The following is an 18,094-nucleotide window of genomic DNA, read 5'->3' as shown; positions in this document are numbered from 1 at the left end:
ACGTAGACTTCAGTAGTTGCGGCGTGCAGGCTCAGTAGTTGTGGCGCACGGGCTTAGTTGCTCCACGGCATGCGGGATCTTCCCAGACCAGGGATTGAACCCATGTCCCCTGCATTGGCAGGTGGATTCTTAACCACTGCGCCACCAGGGAAGTCCTACTGCTGTGTAAGTTAGAGAGTCTGTCCCATTTTGTGGCCTTAGCAGTGAAGAAGGTGAGCACTCTTATCAAGTAGCAGTGCACAGGAAGCCCCAACCATGAACTCTATTCTGCTTTTGACTTCCTAGAGCCCCCTCCCCAACGTGGCCATCAGTGCCATCAGAGGACAGCTGCAGTCCTACAGCGATGCCTGTGAAGCTCTGTCTGCCATAGAAGTCACGTTGGGGTTTCTGAGCACAGCTGGGGGGGATCCAAACATGCACTTAAATGTGTATATCCAAGACATGCTGCGGATGGGTGATCAGGCCTCACAGGTTTCAAAGGTGGGTCTCATGTCAGCCTCTCTCCAAAGGAAATCAGCATTGTCCCCCTCCATCGTCTCCCCACTTCCTACTGGGATACCAGGGAGTACTGATCTAAGCAGCCCCTGAAAAGGAGGGGAGGCAAGAACACCCCCTCCCCCAGCCAGCCCACAGTGTAATCAGAACACACTGATGGGAAAGGCGGAGATGTGCTCGGAACTTAAAGATCTAGACTCAGCGCCACAAATATGCGGAGGCGTGCCTGCAAGCTGCATGCCGCTGGTGGACCCCAAGATTGTTGCAGCAGGGAGAGGGCTTTCAGAGACGTTCTGGAGATGAGGCAGGGAATTAGTGGACGAAGCAGAGGTGCCTCCGTAGTGAGGGAGGTGGAATCAGTGCAGGGCCAAGTGAAAACAGCACCTCCTATTCAGGAGTTCTGTTCTCTTTCAGGCCTTAAACAGATGCCAGTTAAAACACACCATCTCCCTCTGGCAGTTCCTCTCTGCCCACAAGTCTGAACATCTGCTTCGACTGAGAAAAGTGAGTCTGGCCTCTTCCTGTCCACCTGGACCAAGGGAGCCGCACGCTCCCTTCCCAGGCTTCGTGTGTCATGTGTTCTTATTTCATTCCAGGAGCCATTTGGGGAAATCAATCCAAGGTACAAAGTTGATCTCAGCCCTGAAAATGCTAAGCTGCTCAACACCTTCCTGAATCAGATTGGCCTGGATGCCTTCCTCCTGGAACTTCACGAAATGATGGTCTTGAAGCTAAAGAACCCCAAGACCGCGGAGAATTTCAACCCTAAGTGGAGGTACAGGCTTGTAAGCCTGCTGAGCGAGGCACACACACAACATTCTGCCACATCTCCCGAGATCTTCCACAGACGTGAAAATCATTCTTATGTTACTGCAGAAATTGGTTTCCCACTGATTTACCATTACCAATTGCAAAAAAGTCATATATTCTCATTATAACAAGTGGACTTCCTACGTCAGAGAGATGTGCATTTTAAATTTGATAGAAAAAGCTACGCCAATGTATAGTGTATAAGAATATCCAACATTGGATATTATTCGTCTTTTATATTTTTACCAGTCTAATGGCCCCAAAATGGTATCTTCTTCTTCTCATTTTTGCTTGTATCTTCCTATTTACTGGTGAGGCTGAAAATATTTATCAGCCATTTGTATATCTTCCTCCAAATTGCCTCTTGATATCTTATGATTATTTTTCTTTTGGGCTATTTGTCTTTTTCTTAATCTTATCTGTTATGTTACAAATGCTTTATCTTTAATTTTATGAAGCCAAATCTGACAGAATTTTCCTACAGAAGTGTCCAAGGACTCTATAGGAAAAATATACCTATAAGAGTCTTATCCCAAGGTTATAAAGTATTCTCCCATGTTTTTTCCTGTGCTTTTATAGTTTTATATATTACATTTGTTTTGTTAACCAATTATTTTTATGTGTGGCCTGAGGTAGGGATTTAGCTTTACTGTTTTTCTAAATAGATAGTCAAACTCCAGTTTTCCTCACCGACACACTTTGTAATTGCTATTTTCCTCCATTATGTATATGGCATATGCCTATTTACATTTGTATTCTTTGAACTTATTCAAGAAGTCTTTACTATCCTGGACTTTTAGTGTAGGGAAAGAAGATCCCTTTTCTAGAGAATTTACGATATTTGTTAATACAAATCATGAACTGGAATATAAGCTTTTTTTGAATGGCGAGGCTTTTTTTGTAAAGCAGATGTATTACTAGAGTGCTTAGAACCATCTGACGGGGCCCCTATCAAGGGGAGCTCCATCCCATAGGGTATGTGCACTGCAGTGTGGGGAGCAGCAGGGATGTACTAGAACCTTGAACCCAGGATTCTAGTGCCAGGTCGGTAACTCAGCAGTTGGTTGACTCGTTATTTCTGGTCTTCATGAGCACTTTGGTTCTCTGACGACCTGAAAAAGTGACCAGTGATGGTCTCCTTATGTCACATGACTGTTTAACGCTGTCTTTTGTTCCTTGGTTTTTCAGCCTGAGAGACACACTGGTGAGTTACATGGAGACTAAAGAGAGTGAAATTCCTCCCGAAATGGAATCTCAGTTCCCAGAAGAGATACTGCTTTCCAATTGTGTCTCTGTATGGAAAATGGCTGCTGAACTGAAACGGAATCGACAAACGAGATAGAATCATTTTCTATCTGTGCAAGAGACTTGGGCAGAGAAGGCTCTTGCCTCCTCACTGGTGGGATGGGTTCCTTTGTGGGCTGTTGCCTTTGTGCATGCTAAGAAGGAAAGCTATTGGCACAGCACTAAATTTGAGACCAAGATGTGCTGTCTGGCTGACAACTTTTTTTTTTTTTTTTTTTTTTTGCCGTACGTGGGCCTCTCACTGTTGTGGCCTCTCCCGTTGCGGAGCACAGGCTCCAGACGCGCAGGCTCAGCGGCCGTGGCTCACGGGCCCAGCCACTCCGTGGCATGTGGGATCTTCCCGGACCGGGACACGAACCTGCATCCCCTGCATCGGCAGGCAGACTCTCAACCACTGCGCCACCAGGGAAGCCCCGGCTGACAACTTTTTGAGAGCCAAGCTGTTTCAGGAACATGTGTATATTCTGAAACTATCTTCTCATATTCTGAATACCGTTCATTAGGAGGTGAAAATTGAAGATTATATGAAACTAGAATAAACCACCATCCTCTGCATTCCAGGAGAGACCAAAAAATAGCTTCTCAGCTTCACATACAGGAATCTGTGCCTCAGATGTCCTAGCTTCTTACCATGCACGTACCCAGCCCACCAGGCCCTTCTTCCTCAGACCAGTACATAGTGACAGGGAGGGAAAATGGGGTTATTAATTTGTCTTCTTTTCTAGTTTATTCTGCACTCACAAACGAGAATCTGGCTTTCTTCTTTCTTCCATTCCTTTAAATTCAGAAAATTGTACAAATATTTCTAGGTTTCCAAGAAGATATGAAAAAGTGCCAGACCCTTTTTTGTCTTCTCACAAATACAAGTCAGGGCATTCTGTGAGTGCCGTGAGGCCAAACTAGCCAGCCCTCACCCAAGCCCGCAAATGAGTCACTGCCAAATTTCAAGGGTCAGAGCCCACAAACTTTCATTGTGAAGAGCACTGGGCCAAGAGTCAAGGACACTTTCGGTATCTTAGTTTGATTTCCTTCCAGTTCTAGTATTCTAGTAAATTCTAAATGAAAGTTTATCAGTGTAAATTTGGATCAAAGGCATGGTTCTGGCATTTCTTGGGGAAGTTTTTGCCTCTCTACCATTCTGCCAAATAAACATGAACTCTTAGTGTGGTCTTGATTTCCCCAAGTGTATGACTATCTGGTCCTTTCTTTGGGTCTCAGCCAAGGCATAATAACACTCAGATAGAATATAAAACCAGTCACATTTCTGAAAAAGGAAATAAAGAATAGTCAACATACCCTGATGTTGTGCTGCTTTTCTCACTGTGTTGTGCCTTTTTTTCAAAATCTACTTGATGCTTCTGACCTCTCTGGACTAATTCCTATTCCTAGGTAGCTCAGCACCTGTTAGCCCTGGGATGACAGTTGTTTACAAGTCAGAGGTAAATGTCTTTTCATACATATTCTGAATGAGATGATGACTCAATCAACTTGAAATTGGGCCCATGGAATGGAGAGAGCTACAAAAATAGAAAATGCTCGCCAAGGACACCATGGGCCCTTCAGCACCACTGGAGGGAGACGTAGAAGAATCCGTGCTCCATTTCCATTATTTTGGTTTCTCTTCACCATGTTTGATAAAGGGGAGCACAGGAATCCAGGATTTGATACAATATCCACTTGCATGTAGTAACCTATGATTGTTGAATCATTCCATGCAAAGGCACTCTGCCACGATATCAGCTGGATTGTGCATTTAATGGATGTGAGAGTGGGGGAGTTGCTTGTTCATCCCTTCAGTTTGCACTTGGAACTCCTTTGATACCTCAGAGTTGGGATGGAGCTGGCCAGCCTGTGAAGACCTCCTTTGGTGGGTGGGGGGGAGAAATTTTTTTCCCACTTTTATGAAGGTTTTTTTTTTTTTTTGATGAAGATAATGTTTTGTATGCTATGCTTTCAAAGTGTTAACTGTCATTATCTAGCATTATCTTGTCGTTTGTACAGAAATACACTGGCCTAGCACAGGCAGATGTAAATTTGTTATACTTGTCATAGCTGTTTTAATAAACCTGAGTTTTGCTGCTAAAGAATCCTCTCTGGGGAAGAGGCTTTGGGGAATGGTTTCATGTGTTTGTGGAGATGTCCTCGCAGGGGTGTCCATAAAGTGGAAGGTTCTTTTTTTTTTTTTTCAATTTATTTTTGTCTGCGTTGGGTCTTCGTTGCTGTGCGTGGGCTTTATCTAGTTGTGGCGAGCAGGGGCTACTCTTCGTTGCAGTGTGCAGGCTTCTCATTGCGATGGCTTCTCGCTGCTGAGCCTGGGCTCTAGGCGCATGGGCTTCAGTAGTTGTGGCACGTGGGCTCAGTAGCTGTGGCTTGCGGGCTCAGTAGCTGTGGCTCGCAGGCTCTAGAGTGCAGGCTCAGTAGTTGTGGCGCACAGGCTTAGTTGCTCCGCAGCATGTGGGATCTTACTGGACCAGGGATCGAACCTGTGTCCCCTGTGTTGGCAGGCGGATTCTTAACCACTGCGCCACCAGGGAAGTCCCAAAGTGGAAGGTTCTTGACAGAAAACATACACTCTGGTTTAGAATGTGACAGGGTAAACTTTTCCTGTGGACAAAATGACAGCAGAGCTGAGGTGGAGTTTCACACTGCTCCTCGGTCGCCAGGCTCAGGGGCTAAAGCTTAATCCTAGAGGGCTGCCCTCCCACTCCCTGCCTAACAGGACTTTCCTGGAGGATAGCAGAGCTCCAGCCAATGATGAGTAACAGCTGATTCTGTCAGGGGGCTGGGCTGTGGGATGGGCAAACACCTCCTCAGGAAAAGGAAATAGACACGAGGGAGAAACAGTAAACCTCCAGCAACCCACTTTCGTTCCAATAGCAAAACACTGCTTTAGGGGAAAACTGCATTTTCCTCTTCTAAAATGAAGAGGTTCCTCCAGGAGAGAACCCCATGGTCGAACCGCAGCAAGAAGAAGAGGCGCTGGTTCACAAAGGAGACGTGCCCCCCGCCCCGTGTCTTCCCCACAGCCTGTGTCAAGTCCACCTACTCTCCCTTCCTCAGTAGCTCCTCACTGACCCTGACCTTCCCCTCTAGCCCTGCCTACTCATTCTCGTTTCCATTCATATTCTGGATTTTTCCTGCTCCACAGTTCTGTCTGCTTTCAGCCCAGGAAGAAACATTCACTAGGTTGGTGATGACTTAATCTGAAAATCTTCACAGCTGATCACTGTCTCCTTCTTTCTAAGACCTTACTATGTGTGTAAATTATTTACCTTTCATCAGTGGCTGCAGGATTTCGTCACGTGTTAACTGAGACAAGTCATGAGCTATTTCAGTCACTCCTAGGTTCAGGCAATGCCAACCCGGAAACAAACTTCTAGTGATAAACAATCACTGTGAAGAAAGGGCTTTGCTCAATAGGTAAAGCTACCCATGTCCAGCCCCGTGCAAGGGCACTGCTACATCTCTGACTTCATATGTTCTCGCCAAGTGTAGGGTCGCTGTTATCAGCTGAGTCTAGAGAGACACTAAATGAGAAGGTAGAAGAAAGCCTGAGGCCTTGAGCTGAATAACAATCCATCCAACCATGATTAGCATTTTTATTGCTTCCTGCTCTTTCTAATCCCTCTCTTCACTAATTAATCCCGTGCTCAAACATTATGAATCTCATTTCCAACTGGAAAAACACCAGGAAAGTGCCTTCTCCCAAGAAAGCAAATGCTGACAAGATTGAAACCTCATCAGACTGAAGTGTATTCTGGGGACAGGAGGACTGTGCTTCCTTCTGAGGAGCTGGGATTATTTCGGGAAGCCATCTGGGGCAAGAGCAGAGAGAAACTGGAGGGGAAAGGGCCCAGCTGGAGCACATGGAAGCCACCCCTGCGACTGCATATCCTATAAAGGCCTGCCTTCAACCCTGCTCCCCTTCCTTCACACCTAGACCCACTTGGAGTGTTACACATTCCCCAGCATTCCTTCCCCATCACCACGCCTGTACCCTGAAGCACATCAGAACCTCAACCCAGAGCACTGCTCCTCCCTCGGCAGCCAGTGGAGATGGAGTGACTCCTGTGGAGTGAATGACTCCTGATTACTAAATCGAAATGCCTCTGTGTCCTGACTGCTCTGTAACACAAGGCTGACACACAGTACAGCCCAGATGGACCTCAGAGTATATCTTGGCTCTCCCATTTGCCGCCAGTGGTCAAATGCCACATGAAGCTTTTCCTGAACCTCAGACTCCAATCCTGTATTTTCCTCTTGAGGTCTATATTCAGACTAGATTACTTATCCGTATACTTCCATTAATTCCCCTAGTAGAATATAAACCACGGGTTAAATTGCTACACTTCAGCCTAGTTGTCTGCCTTTCAGTACATCAAATACACCAACCTCTTTGCTACCTCAGACCTTGAAATGCTCCCATATTATTTTCACTCCAGCACTTAACACAATTGCAGTTCCACCAGGAGGAAGCTGTAACCCCAGCATCTCACACAACACCTGGCACAAAGAGAATGGAATTACTATTCATTCAATTGAAGAGCAGGGGTCAGTCAATGTTCCACAGGTTGTCCGTAGTAAGTCTTTCTGCTCACCAAGATCCACCGGGTCAAATTTACGAGTCTGGCCCCACTAAGGACTGTGTCCTGTCCTCAAAAAGAGTCACTGAAACGGAGGTCAAGGTGTCATGTAAGCGGCAGATGCTTGGTGATGGCGTTCAGGACACACTACCCCAAAATATGGCACATTGGCGTATTGATCTTAAGCCGGGGAAATTTGAGAAAACGGCAGAAGCAGCAAGATCACTCCTGCTTCTCCCATTTTTCACTCCAAATCTCCCACGTGAAAGGTCCCCTCCCTGTACCAGGAGGGAGAGAGACATTCTCATCACCAGAGACAGGGCGTTTAAGGCCAAGAAGGTGAGCAAACCTCCATCCGGTTTCACCATTTACTACCCACAGCCCAAACCCCTCTGCCTTAACAATTCTTCACAAATTCATTGTTTCTTTATCCAAAAGGTATAAAGCTTCCCGCTCTGGTCACTTCTTCAGCTCTCCACTCTCCGGTGAAAGGTCCCATGTACGTGTAGAAATTCAGTAAAATGTGTACACGTGCTTTTCTCCTGCAGGTCTGTTTGTCAGTGTAACTTTCAGATCCCGTCAGGGGCCCTGGACGGGGACAACTCTCCTTCCCCCACGGCTGCGGGGAAAGGCTGACTCTGAGGTCACAGGCCGCTACTCCCGAGCCGCTGGTCTCCAGCAGGGCCTCAGGCCACGAGGCGGCGACGTCCCGAACCCCCACCGAGCGCCACCATGGCAACGATGCGGTCTGGCGCCTCCGCGCGGCGCTCCGGAAGTGACGCCACCGGAAGGGGCGCTCAGGCCCACGCCATGGCCCGAAAGGCGGCAGGGAGGCCGCCGGAGGAAACACTGTCGCTCTGGAAACGGTAATGGGGCCAGAGGACGCGTAAGATCCGGGGACTGGAGCGACGAGGTTCCCCGCAGACCTCCGACCTCGTAGTCCCCGGCTTGGGGCCGCGGGGGCTTGCGACCGTTTCCGGCGTGCGGGCGAGAGGGCGTTCGGGAGGTGTAGCTTCCGGCGACGCGTCTGGGTCCTAGGGAAGGGAGGGGGTGAGACCGGGAGGGTCCCCGGGTAGAGCCCCGAACCCCGGGCCTGGACCCTCTGCGTGTGGGCGGCCGCAGCCGGACCGCGGGGTGGGGGGATCTGGGCTGGGCTGCCCGCTGGACTTGTTTCTGCCCTCAGGGAGCAAGCCCTGTTGAAGACACTTGTCGTGGACCGGGACACGGAGACGTGGCAACGGGACCCCGCTTTTTCGGGCCTGCAGAGGGTCGGGGGCGTGGACGTGTCCTTTGTGAAGGGCGACAGTGTCAGCGCCTGCGCCTCTCTGGTGGTGCTCAGCTACCCTGAGCTCGAGGTAACCCCGGGGGGACGCTGGCCAGGGGCCGCTCTGCTGGGCTCCGGGGTGCATTAGTGAGAGAGGTGGGGCTCTGGACAGGGAACAGTGTTAGGGTAGAACCCCGCTTCTCCTTTCGTGGGAGTTCATTAATGAATTGGGAAGCCTTTGAAAAAAAGAGGATAGGGGACAAAAACTGAAGTTATTCTGTGACTTACGTCCAGATAAACTCATGATCTCCAAGTTTGGCCGTTATCTTGGGCTCCCCATGTCAGGGACCCACAGCAACACACCCTCAAGTTGCCCAAGCTGGAAATCTCTGTCTTCCCAGACCCCTCACAGCAGGTCACACACGAACTCCATTTTTTCTCCCCCCCTAAAATCACTGGAGTCTTATCTATGCATTTGTCTGCATCGCTCCTGTCCCTTCCCTGGCTGTGCCACCGTCACCTCTCCTATAGGTGACAGGCAGAATCTTTCCTGGGTCCCTTCTGCATGCTGCCATCAGAGCAATTTTTCTAAAAACCAAATGTGAGCGGGTCACCACCTAGTCCACTTAAGACACTTAAGTGCCTATCCTGTGATCTCATGGTAAATAAAAGTAACACTCACGGACGAGACATTTTTCGTGATCTGACCCCTGCTTAACATAACTCCCTGTAGGCTCACCTCTGGCTACCACCCGCTCCTCACCCACTCCCCACTCCAGAGGCCTTTGGCTTCCTCAAACACGCCTTGCTGTATCTGCCTGCCTGACCTGAGCAGTGATGTTTCCTCTCCTGGAATGTTTTTCCTGGCTAACTCCTCCTCATCTCTTAGGTCCTCCAGTAAGCCCCCCTTCGTCCTGCAAGACCAGGAGTTGCTCTCAGCACCCTCTCATTCCTCTTTGTCACACTGGGATGGAATTGGCCTGTGTGTCTCCCCTACCAGAATGTAAACTCCACAATGGTAGGAACCATGCTGTCTTACCCACCGGTTGTAGCCTCTGCACCTAGTTCAATGCCTGACACATAGAAGACGATCGAATAGATACGTGAATGAATGAACAGCGTGCCCACAATTCCTTTGGAGTCAACAGCTCAGGAAGCCTTGGCTAAAGAAGAGCTTGACGAGGAAACCTCAGCTCTGCAGCTTCAGCATTTCCCCCTCCCTGCTCCTCTGCCTGCTCCCAAAGCTACTACCTTCCTGCCTCAGCGTCTTTGTGCTTTACTTGGAAGATCCTTTAGTCAAAATTCAGCAGAAATATATTGATACCTGACTCAGAGTTTGGTGAGGAATAATTGAAATCATGCATGGAAAGCAGTTAGCGTAATGGGCGTGTGGTAAGCCCTCAAAAATTAAATGCTAAGCCACTGTTAATTCTGAGGATGACTTCTCAGTTCTCAAGACCCAGTTCACTTGTTCCCATTGCTCTATACCTTTCTGTACCTGCAGAATTAACCACCCCCTTGTCTCTGTCCTAGGCCTGTTTCTTATGCATGTGCTATTACAGTACTTCTCACACTGTATTAAAGTTATCAGTTTAGGAGGTACTCGCAGATCTTACAGCCTGTTAACAGAACACTCTCCTTTTGCAGTAGCCTTCCTCCCCTCATTGCAATAATAGTTTTGAATAGTTGCCCTTACCTCAAAGAAAAGTTATTGGTATATTCTGGTTTTCCCACCATCTGTAGGTTCTGAAGGGCAGGGTTATACTGTATTTCTTTTGGAGCCCCAGCACTGAGCAAAGTGCTTGCTACTTGGATGTAGTCAGCACTTATCATCCTGTGCTATGGAAGCTTTGACTAGGGAATGATCTTGGAATAGTCTGGTCCATTGATTCCCAAATGCCCAACCATGGATCTATGCAATGAGAGTCACCTGGAAGTGCATTTAGAAATATGGATTCCATAGGCAAATCCATAGGGACACAAAGTAGCTTTGTGGTTGCCAGGGGCTAGGGAGTGGGATGGAGGGTGACTGCTGATGGGTATAAGAGTTACCTAGGCGTGGTGAAAATGTTCCAAAATTGGATTATGGTAATGGTTGCACAACTCTGTAAATACCAGAAAGCGTTGAATTATACTCTTCAGGTAATTTTATGGTAGTAAATTATATCTCAATAAAGTTGTTTTAAAAAAAAAAGATTCCAGGGCCCCCCTCCCTTTACTGATATTTACCTTTTTAAACAATCCTTCCTGTGATTCCAAAGCAAAGCCAGGCTGTGAATCACTGGTCTCCCTTTCGCACAGCCAGGAATCCTTTCCTCACCATCCCTGACAAATCGTGGCCTCACACCAGAGCCCGTTCCATAGATGGAAGCCTGGTTTGTATGTTCTTTTCCACATGGAGCTGAAATTTAGTTGTTTGTGACTTCTGCCTTAAGGTTAGAGCACAGGGCAAACCTTTCCTACCCTGCTATTTGAAGACAGTCCTGTGTTCTCCTGAGTCTCACTGAGGTGATTTCCAGCCCCTTCACTTGCTGCTGGCCCTCCAGCCTGCCCTCAGTGAGCAGGACCCTTTTTTTTTTCCATCTTTATTGGAGTATAATTGCTTAACAATGGTGTGTTAGTTTCTGCTTTATAACAAAATGAATCAGTTACACATATACATATGTTCCCATATCCCCTCCCTCTTGCGTCTCCCTCCCACCCTCCCTATCCCACCCCTCCAGGCGGTCACAAAGCACCGAGCTGATCTCCCTGTGCTATGCGGCTCCTTCCCACTAGCTATCTACCTTACGTTTGGTAGTGTATATATGTCCATGCCTCTCTTTTGCTTTGTCACAGCTTACCCTTCCCCCTCCCCATATCCTCAAGTCCATTCTCTAGTAGGTCTGTGTCTTTATTCCTGTCTTACCCCTATGTTCTTCATGACATTTTTTTTTCTTAAATTCCATATATATGTGTCAGCATACAGTATTTGTCTTCCTCTTTCTGACTTACTTCACTCTGTATGACAGACTCTAGGTCCATCCACCTCATTACAAATAGCTCAATTTCATTTCTTTTTATGGCTGAGTAATATTCCATTGTATATATGTGCCACATCTTCTTTATCCATTCATCCGATGACGGACACTTAGGTTGTTTCCATCTCCGGGCTATTGTAAATAGGGCTGCTGTGAACATTTTGGTACATGACTCTTTTTGAATTATGGTTTTCTCAGGGTATATGCCCAGTAGTGGGATTGCTGGGTCATATGGTAGTTCTATCTGTAGTTTTTTAAGGAACCTCCATACTGTTCTCCATAGTGGCTGTACCAATTCACATTCCCACCAGCAGTGCAAGAGTGTTCCCTTTTTTCCACACCCTCTCCAGCATTTATTGTTTCTAGATTTTTTGATGATGGCCATTCTGACTGGTGTGAGATAATATCTCATTGTAGTTTTGATTTGCATTTCTCTAATGATTAAAGATTTTGAGCATCCTTTCATGTGTTTGTTGGCAGTCTGTATATCTTCTGTGGAGAAATGTCTATTTAGGTCTTCTGCAGCAGGGCCCATTTTTACATCCAGCACCCAGAACTGAATCGAGTACCTCAAGTGCAGTTCAGCCTTTTGGTTCAACCGTTTGGTGGGCCTAATGCACAACCTAATGCCAGCTTAGGTTGAAACTTGCATATCTTCACAGAGATTACTGACTAGATCATGCCCACACGCTAACTATACAACTGATTTTTCCTTCTCCAAGAATTTTTTTTTAACATCTTTATTGGAGTATAAGTGCTTTATAATGTTGTGTTAGTTTCTGCTGTATAACAAAGTGAATCTGCTATATGTATGCACATATCCCCATATCCCCTCCCTCTTGGCGTTTCCCTCCCTCCCACCCTCCCTATCCCACCGCTCTAGGTGGTCACAAAGCACCAAGCTGATATCCCTGTACGATGCTGCTGCTTCCCACCTGCTAGCTATTTTACATTTGGTGATGTATATATGTCAATGCTACTCTCTCATTTCATCCCTTCTCCCAGATTTTTAACTTGAAAATGTGTGCACATACTGAAAAGTTGAAAGAAGAATACATTGAACACCGGTGTACCCTCTGCTTAAGATTCAACTGATTTTGTGGTCTTTTGTGTGCGTGTGCACTGAGATTCAAGAGTGCCTCCTAGAGGTTGTGACAGCTCAGCAAACCTGTCCTAGAATGATATTTTCCTACATAATGGCAGCGTCATTATCACCTTAAAATATACATACATTATTCCATCACAACCTGAATCCCATTCCATAACACATTTCCCCGGTTGTCCTCATATGTCTCTTAAAGCTGGTTTTGTATTTTTCTCTGATCTGTAAAACTTCGACATGTGTTATGTTATAGTTGCTGTTGATAGTAGATTATGATTACTAGGGAGATTTTTTTTGAGGGGGGTCCAGTATATTGCTGTTCACTTTTTTTTCCCACTAAGATACATTTTTTAATTTTTATTTATTTATTTTTTATACAGCATGTTCTTATTCGTTATCTATTTTGTACATATTAGTGTATATATGTCAATCCCAGTCTCCCAATTCATCCCACCACCACCATCACCGGCCCCGCCTCCCCTTAATTTCTTAATTTTCCTTAATTTCTCTTTCTCATCTTTTGTTGTTAGTGTATAGGAATGCAAGAGATTACTGTGCATTAATTTTGTATCTTGCACCTTTTCCAAATTCATTGATTATCTCTAGTAGTTTTCTGGTGGCATCTTTAGATTTACCTATATGTATAGTATCATGTCATCTGCAAACAGTGACAGTTTTACTTCTTCTTTTCCTATTTGTATCCCTGTTATTTCGTTTTTCTTCTCTGATTGCCATGGCTAGACTTCCAAAACTATGTTGAATAATAGTGGTGAGAGTGGACATCCTTGTCTTGTTCCTGATCTTAGAGGAAATGCTTTGTTTTTCACCATTGAGAATGATGTTTGCTGTGGGTTTCTCGTATATGGCCTTTATTATGTTGAGGTAGGTTTCCTGTATGCCCACCTTCTGGAGAGTTTTTATCATAAATGGGTGTTGAATTTTGTCAAAAGCTTTTTCTGCACCTATTGAGATGATCATATGGTGGTGGTGGTGGTGTTTTAATATTTATTTATTTATTTGGTTGCACTGGCTCATAGTTGTGGCAGGTGGGCTCCTTAGTTGCAGCACATGGGCTTAGTTGCTCCGTGGCATGTGGCATCTTCCCGGACCAGGGATCGAACCCGTGTCCCCTGCATTGGCAGGCAGATTCTTTATCCACTGCGCCACCAGGGAAGTCCAATCATACGGTTTTTAATTCTTTAGTTTGTTAGTATGGTGTATCACATTGATTGATTTGCATATATTGAAGAATCCTTGCATCCCTGGGATAAATCCCACTTGATCATGGTGTATGATCCTTTTAATGTGTTGCTGGATTCTGTTTCCTAGTATTTTGTTGAGGATTTTTGCATCTATATTCATCAGTGATATTGGCCTGTAATTTTCTTTTTTTTGTAGTATCTTTGTCTGGTTTTGGTATCAGGGTGATGGTGGCCTCGTAGAATGAATTTGGGAGGGTTCCTTCCTCTGCAAGTTTTTGGAAGAGTTTGAGAAGGATGGGTGTTAGCTCTTCTCTAAATGTTTGGTAGAATTCACCTGTGAAGCCATCTGGTCCTGGACTTTTGTTTGTTGGGATTTTTTTTTTTTTTTTTTGCAGTACACGGGCCTCTTGCTGTTGTGGCCTCTCCCGTTGTGGAGCACACAGGCTCCGGACGCACAGGCTCAGCGGCCATGGCTCACGGGCCCAGCCGTTCTGCAGCATGTGGGATCTTCCCGGACCGGGGCACGAACCCACGTCCACTGCATCGGCAGGCGGACTCTCAACCACTGCGCCACCAGGGAAGCCCTGCTGGGATATTTTTAATCACAGTTTCAATTTCATTACTTGTGATTGGTCTGTTTATATTTGCTATTTCTTCCTGGTTCAGTCTTGGAAGGTTATACCTTTCCAAGAATTTGTCCTTTTCTTCCAGGTTGTCCATTTTATTGGCGTAGAGTTGCTTGTAGTAGTCTCTTATGATGCTTTATATTTCTGTGGTGTCCATTGTAACTTCTCCTTTTTCATTTCTAATTTTATTGATTTGAGTCCTTTCCCTCTTTTTCTTGATGAGTCTGGCTAAAGGTTTATCAATTTTGTTTATCTTCGCAAAAACCAGCTTTTAGTTTTATTGATCTTTGCTATTGTTTTCTTTCTATTTCATTTATTTCTGCTCTGATCTTTATGATTTCTTTATTTCTACTAACTTGGGGTTTTGTTTGTTCTTTCTCTAGTTCCTTTAGGTGTAAGGTTAGATTGTTTATTGAGATTTTTCTTGTTTCTTGAAGTAGGATTGTATTGCTATAAACTTCCCTCTTAGAACTGCTTTTGCTGCATCCCATAGATTTTGAATCGTGTTTTCATTCTCATTTGTCTCTAGGTATTTTTTTGATTTCCTCTTTGATTTCTTTAGTGATCTCTTGTTTATTTAGTAACATATTGTTTAGCCTCCATGTGTTTGTGGTTTTTATGTTTCTTTCCCTGTAATTGATTTCTAATCTCAAAGCGTTGTGGTTGGAAAAGATGCTTGATATGATTTCAGTTTTCTTAAATTTACTGAGGCTTGATTTGTGATCCAAGACATGATCTGTCCTGGAGAATGTCCCGTGTGTACTTGAGAAGAAAGTGTAATCTGCTGTTTTCAGATGGAATGTCCTATAAATATCAATTAAATCTATCTGGTCTATTGTGTCATTTAAAGCTTGTGTTTCCTTTTTAATTTTCTGTCTGGATGATCTGTCCATTGATGTAAGTGAGGTGTTAAAGTCCCCCGCTGTTATTGTCTTATTGTCAATTTCCTCTTTTATAGCTGTTAGCATTTGCCTAATGTATTGTGGTGCTCCTATGTTGGGTGCATACATATTTATAATTGTTATGTTTTCTTGGATTGATCCCTTGATCATTATATAGTGTCCTTCCTTGTCTCTTGTAACATTCTTTATTTTAAAGTCTTTTATCTGATATGAGTATTGCGACTCCAGCTTTCTTTTGATTTCCATCTGCATGGAATATCTTTTTCCACCTGCTCACTTTCAGCCTGTATGTGTCCCTAGGTCTGAAGTGGGTCTCTTGTAGCCAGCATATATATGGGTCTTGTTTTTTTTGTTTTTGTTTTGTTTTGTTTTGTTTTGCGGTACGCGGGCCTCCCACCGTTGTGGCCTCTCCCGCTGCGGAGCACAGGCTCCAGACGCGCAGGCTCAGCGGCCATGGCTCACGGGCCCAGCCGCTCCACCGCATGTGGGATCTTCCCGGACTGGGGCACGAACCCGTGTCCCCTGCATCGGCAGGCGTACTCTCAACCACTGCGCCACCAGGGAAGCCCTGGGTCTTGTTTTTGTATCCATTCAGCGAGCCTGTGTCTTTTGGTTGGAGCATTTAATCCATTCACATTTAAGGTAATTATCAATAAGTATGTTCCTATTACCATTTTCTTAATTGTTTTGGGTTTGTTTTTGTAGGTCCTTTTCTCTTGTGTTTCCCACTTAGAGAAGTTCCTTTAGCATTTGTTGTAGAGCTGGTTTGGTGGTGCTGAATTCTCTTAGCTTTTGCTTGTCTGTAAAGCTTTTGATTTTTCTGTCAAATCTGAATGAAATCCTTGCCAGGTAGAGTAATCTTAGTTGTAGCTTCTTCCCTTTCATCACTTTAAATATATCTTGCCACTCCCTTCTGGCTTGTAGAGTTTCTGCTGAGAAACCAGCTGTTAACCTTATGGGAGTTCCCTTGTATGTTATTTGTCATTTTTCCCTTGTTGCTTTCAGTAATTTTTCTTTGTCTTTAATTTTTGTCAGTTTGATGACTGTGTGTCTCAGTGTGTTTCTCTTTGGGTTTATCCTACCTGGGACTCTGCATTTCCTGGACTTGGGTGGCTATTTCCTTTCCCAAGTTAGGGAAGTTTTCAACTATAATCTCTTCAAATATTTTCTTGGGTCCTTTCTCTCTTCTCCTTCTGGGACCCCTATAATGTGAATGTTGGTGTGTTTAATGTTTTCCCAGAGGTTTCTCAGGCTGTCTTCATTTCTTTGCATTGTTTTTTCTTTATTCTGTTCCATGGCAGTGAATTCCACCATTCCATCTTCCAGGTCACTTATCCGTTCTTCTGCCTCAGTTATTCTACTATGGATTCCTTCTAGTGTATTTTTCATTTTAGTTATTGTATTGTTCATCTCTGTTTGTTCTTTAATTCTTCTAGGTGTTTGTTCTTTAATTCTTCTAGGTCTTTGTTAAACATTTCTTGCATCTTCTCCATCTTTGCCTCCATTCTTTTTCCAAGGTCCTGGATCATCTTCACTATCATTATTATGAATTCTTTTTCTGGAAGGTTGCCTATCTCCACTTCATTTAGTTGTTTTTCTGGGGTTTTATATTGTTCCTTCATCTGGTACATTGTCCTCTGCCTTTTCATTTTGTCTATCTTTCTATGAATGCAGTTTTTCACTCCACAGTCTGTAGGATTGTAGTTCTTGCTTCTGCTGTCTGCCTTCTGGTGGATCTTCACTAAGATACATCTTGAGTTGACTTCCATGTCAGTTTCCCCAAGTTCCCACTTGGGTCTTTCAATATGTGGGGTCAGATCTTCTTTTATTTTTGGAACGTTTCTTAGATTGTGGTTTTAAGTATTAGTTATATTTATTATTTCAGCTCCATAGTTTTGTTTCTCTTTTTCAGTCATGCATATGCTGGGTTTTCTGTCTTGTCAGGTTTTTTTGTGTTTCTGTTTTTATTTCTGCCAGGTTGTGCTCTCTGTCTGCCATTTAGTTAACTTACCTCTGCTGCACAACTGGTTGGGGGCAGCATTTCATCAACTCACAAGGTTTGATCATTGCCTTCTGAGTTCTTGTAGTTCTCTGTTCACTCTAAGTTGTACTTAGGTACTTTCCTGATATTCCAGTGGCTAAGACTCTGCACTTCCACTGCAGGGAAGATCCTGCATGCCACACGGTGCGGCCTTAAAAAAAAATAGTATTTAAACAGGAAACTCAAGGGCCAGGGGTTTGGGTGCCTCAATGGGTTTCTTAAATCATGAGGGATAGTGAAGTATAGTTGTGCCAATAAATGGCATCCTTTTCAGAAGCAAAGACGGCCAGTGTCTCTTCTGATTCTTTGATACTCTCATTTCCAAAGGACCTTACACTTCTGGCCTCGCTCTCTTCTCCACAAGCCCCCAGGGCTCACCTGTGTCTCCCCAGAGCAGCATCTTCCTGATAAGGCTGGGGCTGCCCCCCAGGTCTCATTCCATCAGGCTCCCCACCACTAGGCCCCACCACAGCCCCTGCCCTTGCCCCTTCCCCACCTGCCTTTCTGGCGAGGGGCCCAGAGCTGGCTCTGTGAGTCTGGGCTGTTTATTTCCGCCCGTAGGTGCACACCGTTGCTTGTAATTGGCTTGTCTCCCAGTTACTCTGTGGGCATGGGGTACAGGGGGTTCATCTCCTCTCCTGTGGATCTCTGGCTCCTGGAGCTTGTGCAGAGCGATTCAAGTGTAAGCAGCCACCATCATCCTGTGGGAACTCAGGCCACACTTGAACTTCATGCATGTCCCCG

The 18,094-nt window shown here is 45.2% G+C and overlaps 2 protein-coding genes across 3 annotated transcripts in view; both read left to right on the top strand.

The window, feature by feature from the left end:
• The window catches only part of RNF213 (ring finger protein 213), a gene marked incomplete at both ends in the record, with an annotated part of 109,436 nt that extends 106,789 nt beyond the window's left edge, over positions 1 to 2,647 (top strand). Inside the window, 4 exons of the mRNA XM_079724652.1 lie at positions 286 to 480; positions 910 to 999; positions 1,092 to 1,270; positions 2,494 to 2,647. Coding sequence (XP_079580778.1) covers positions 286 to 480; positions 910 to 999; positions 1,092 to 1,270; positions 2,494 to 2,647 — 618 coding nt within the window. The remainder of the gene's footprint in view (positions 1 to 285; positions 481 to 909; positions 1,000 to 1,091; positions 1,271 to 2,493) is intronic.
• A 5,356-nt stretch (positions 2,648 to 8,003) lies between these two features.
• The window catches only part of ENDOV (endonuclease V), a gene marked incomplete at both ends in the record, with an annotated part of 36,627 nt that continues 26,536 nt past the window's right edge, over positions 8,004 to 18,094 (top strand). For both annotated transcript variants that reach the window (XM_079726237.1, XM_079726238.1), the window contains 2 exons: positions 8,004 to 8,059; positions 8,377 to 8,548. In XM_079726237.1, coding sequence (XP_079582363.1) covers positions 8,004 to 8,059; positions 8,377 to 8,548 — 228 coding nt within the window. The remainder of the gene's footprint in view (positions 8,060 to 8,376; positions 8,549 to 18,094) is intronic.

The sequence above is a fragment of the Hyperoodon ampullatus genome, assembly GCF_949752795.1.
Source record: "Hyperoodon ampullatus genome assembly, chromosome: 19".
In the NCBI taxonomy this organism is placed as follows: domain Eukaryota; kingdom Metazoa; phylum Chordata; class Mammalia; order Artiodactyla; family Ziphiidae; genus Hyperoodon; species Hyperoodon ampullatus.
Note: the sequence above shows the minus strand (reverse complement) of the source record. Positions and strands in the feature narration are given on the sequence as shown.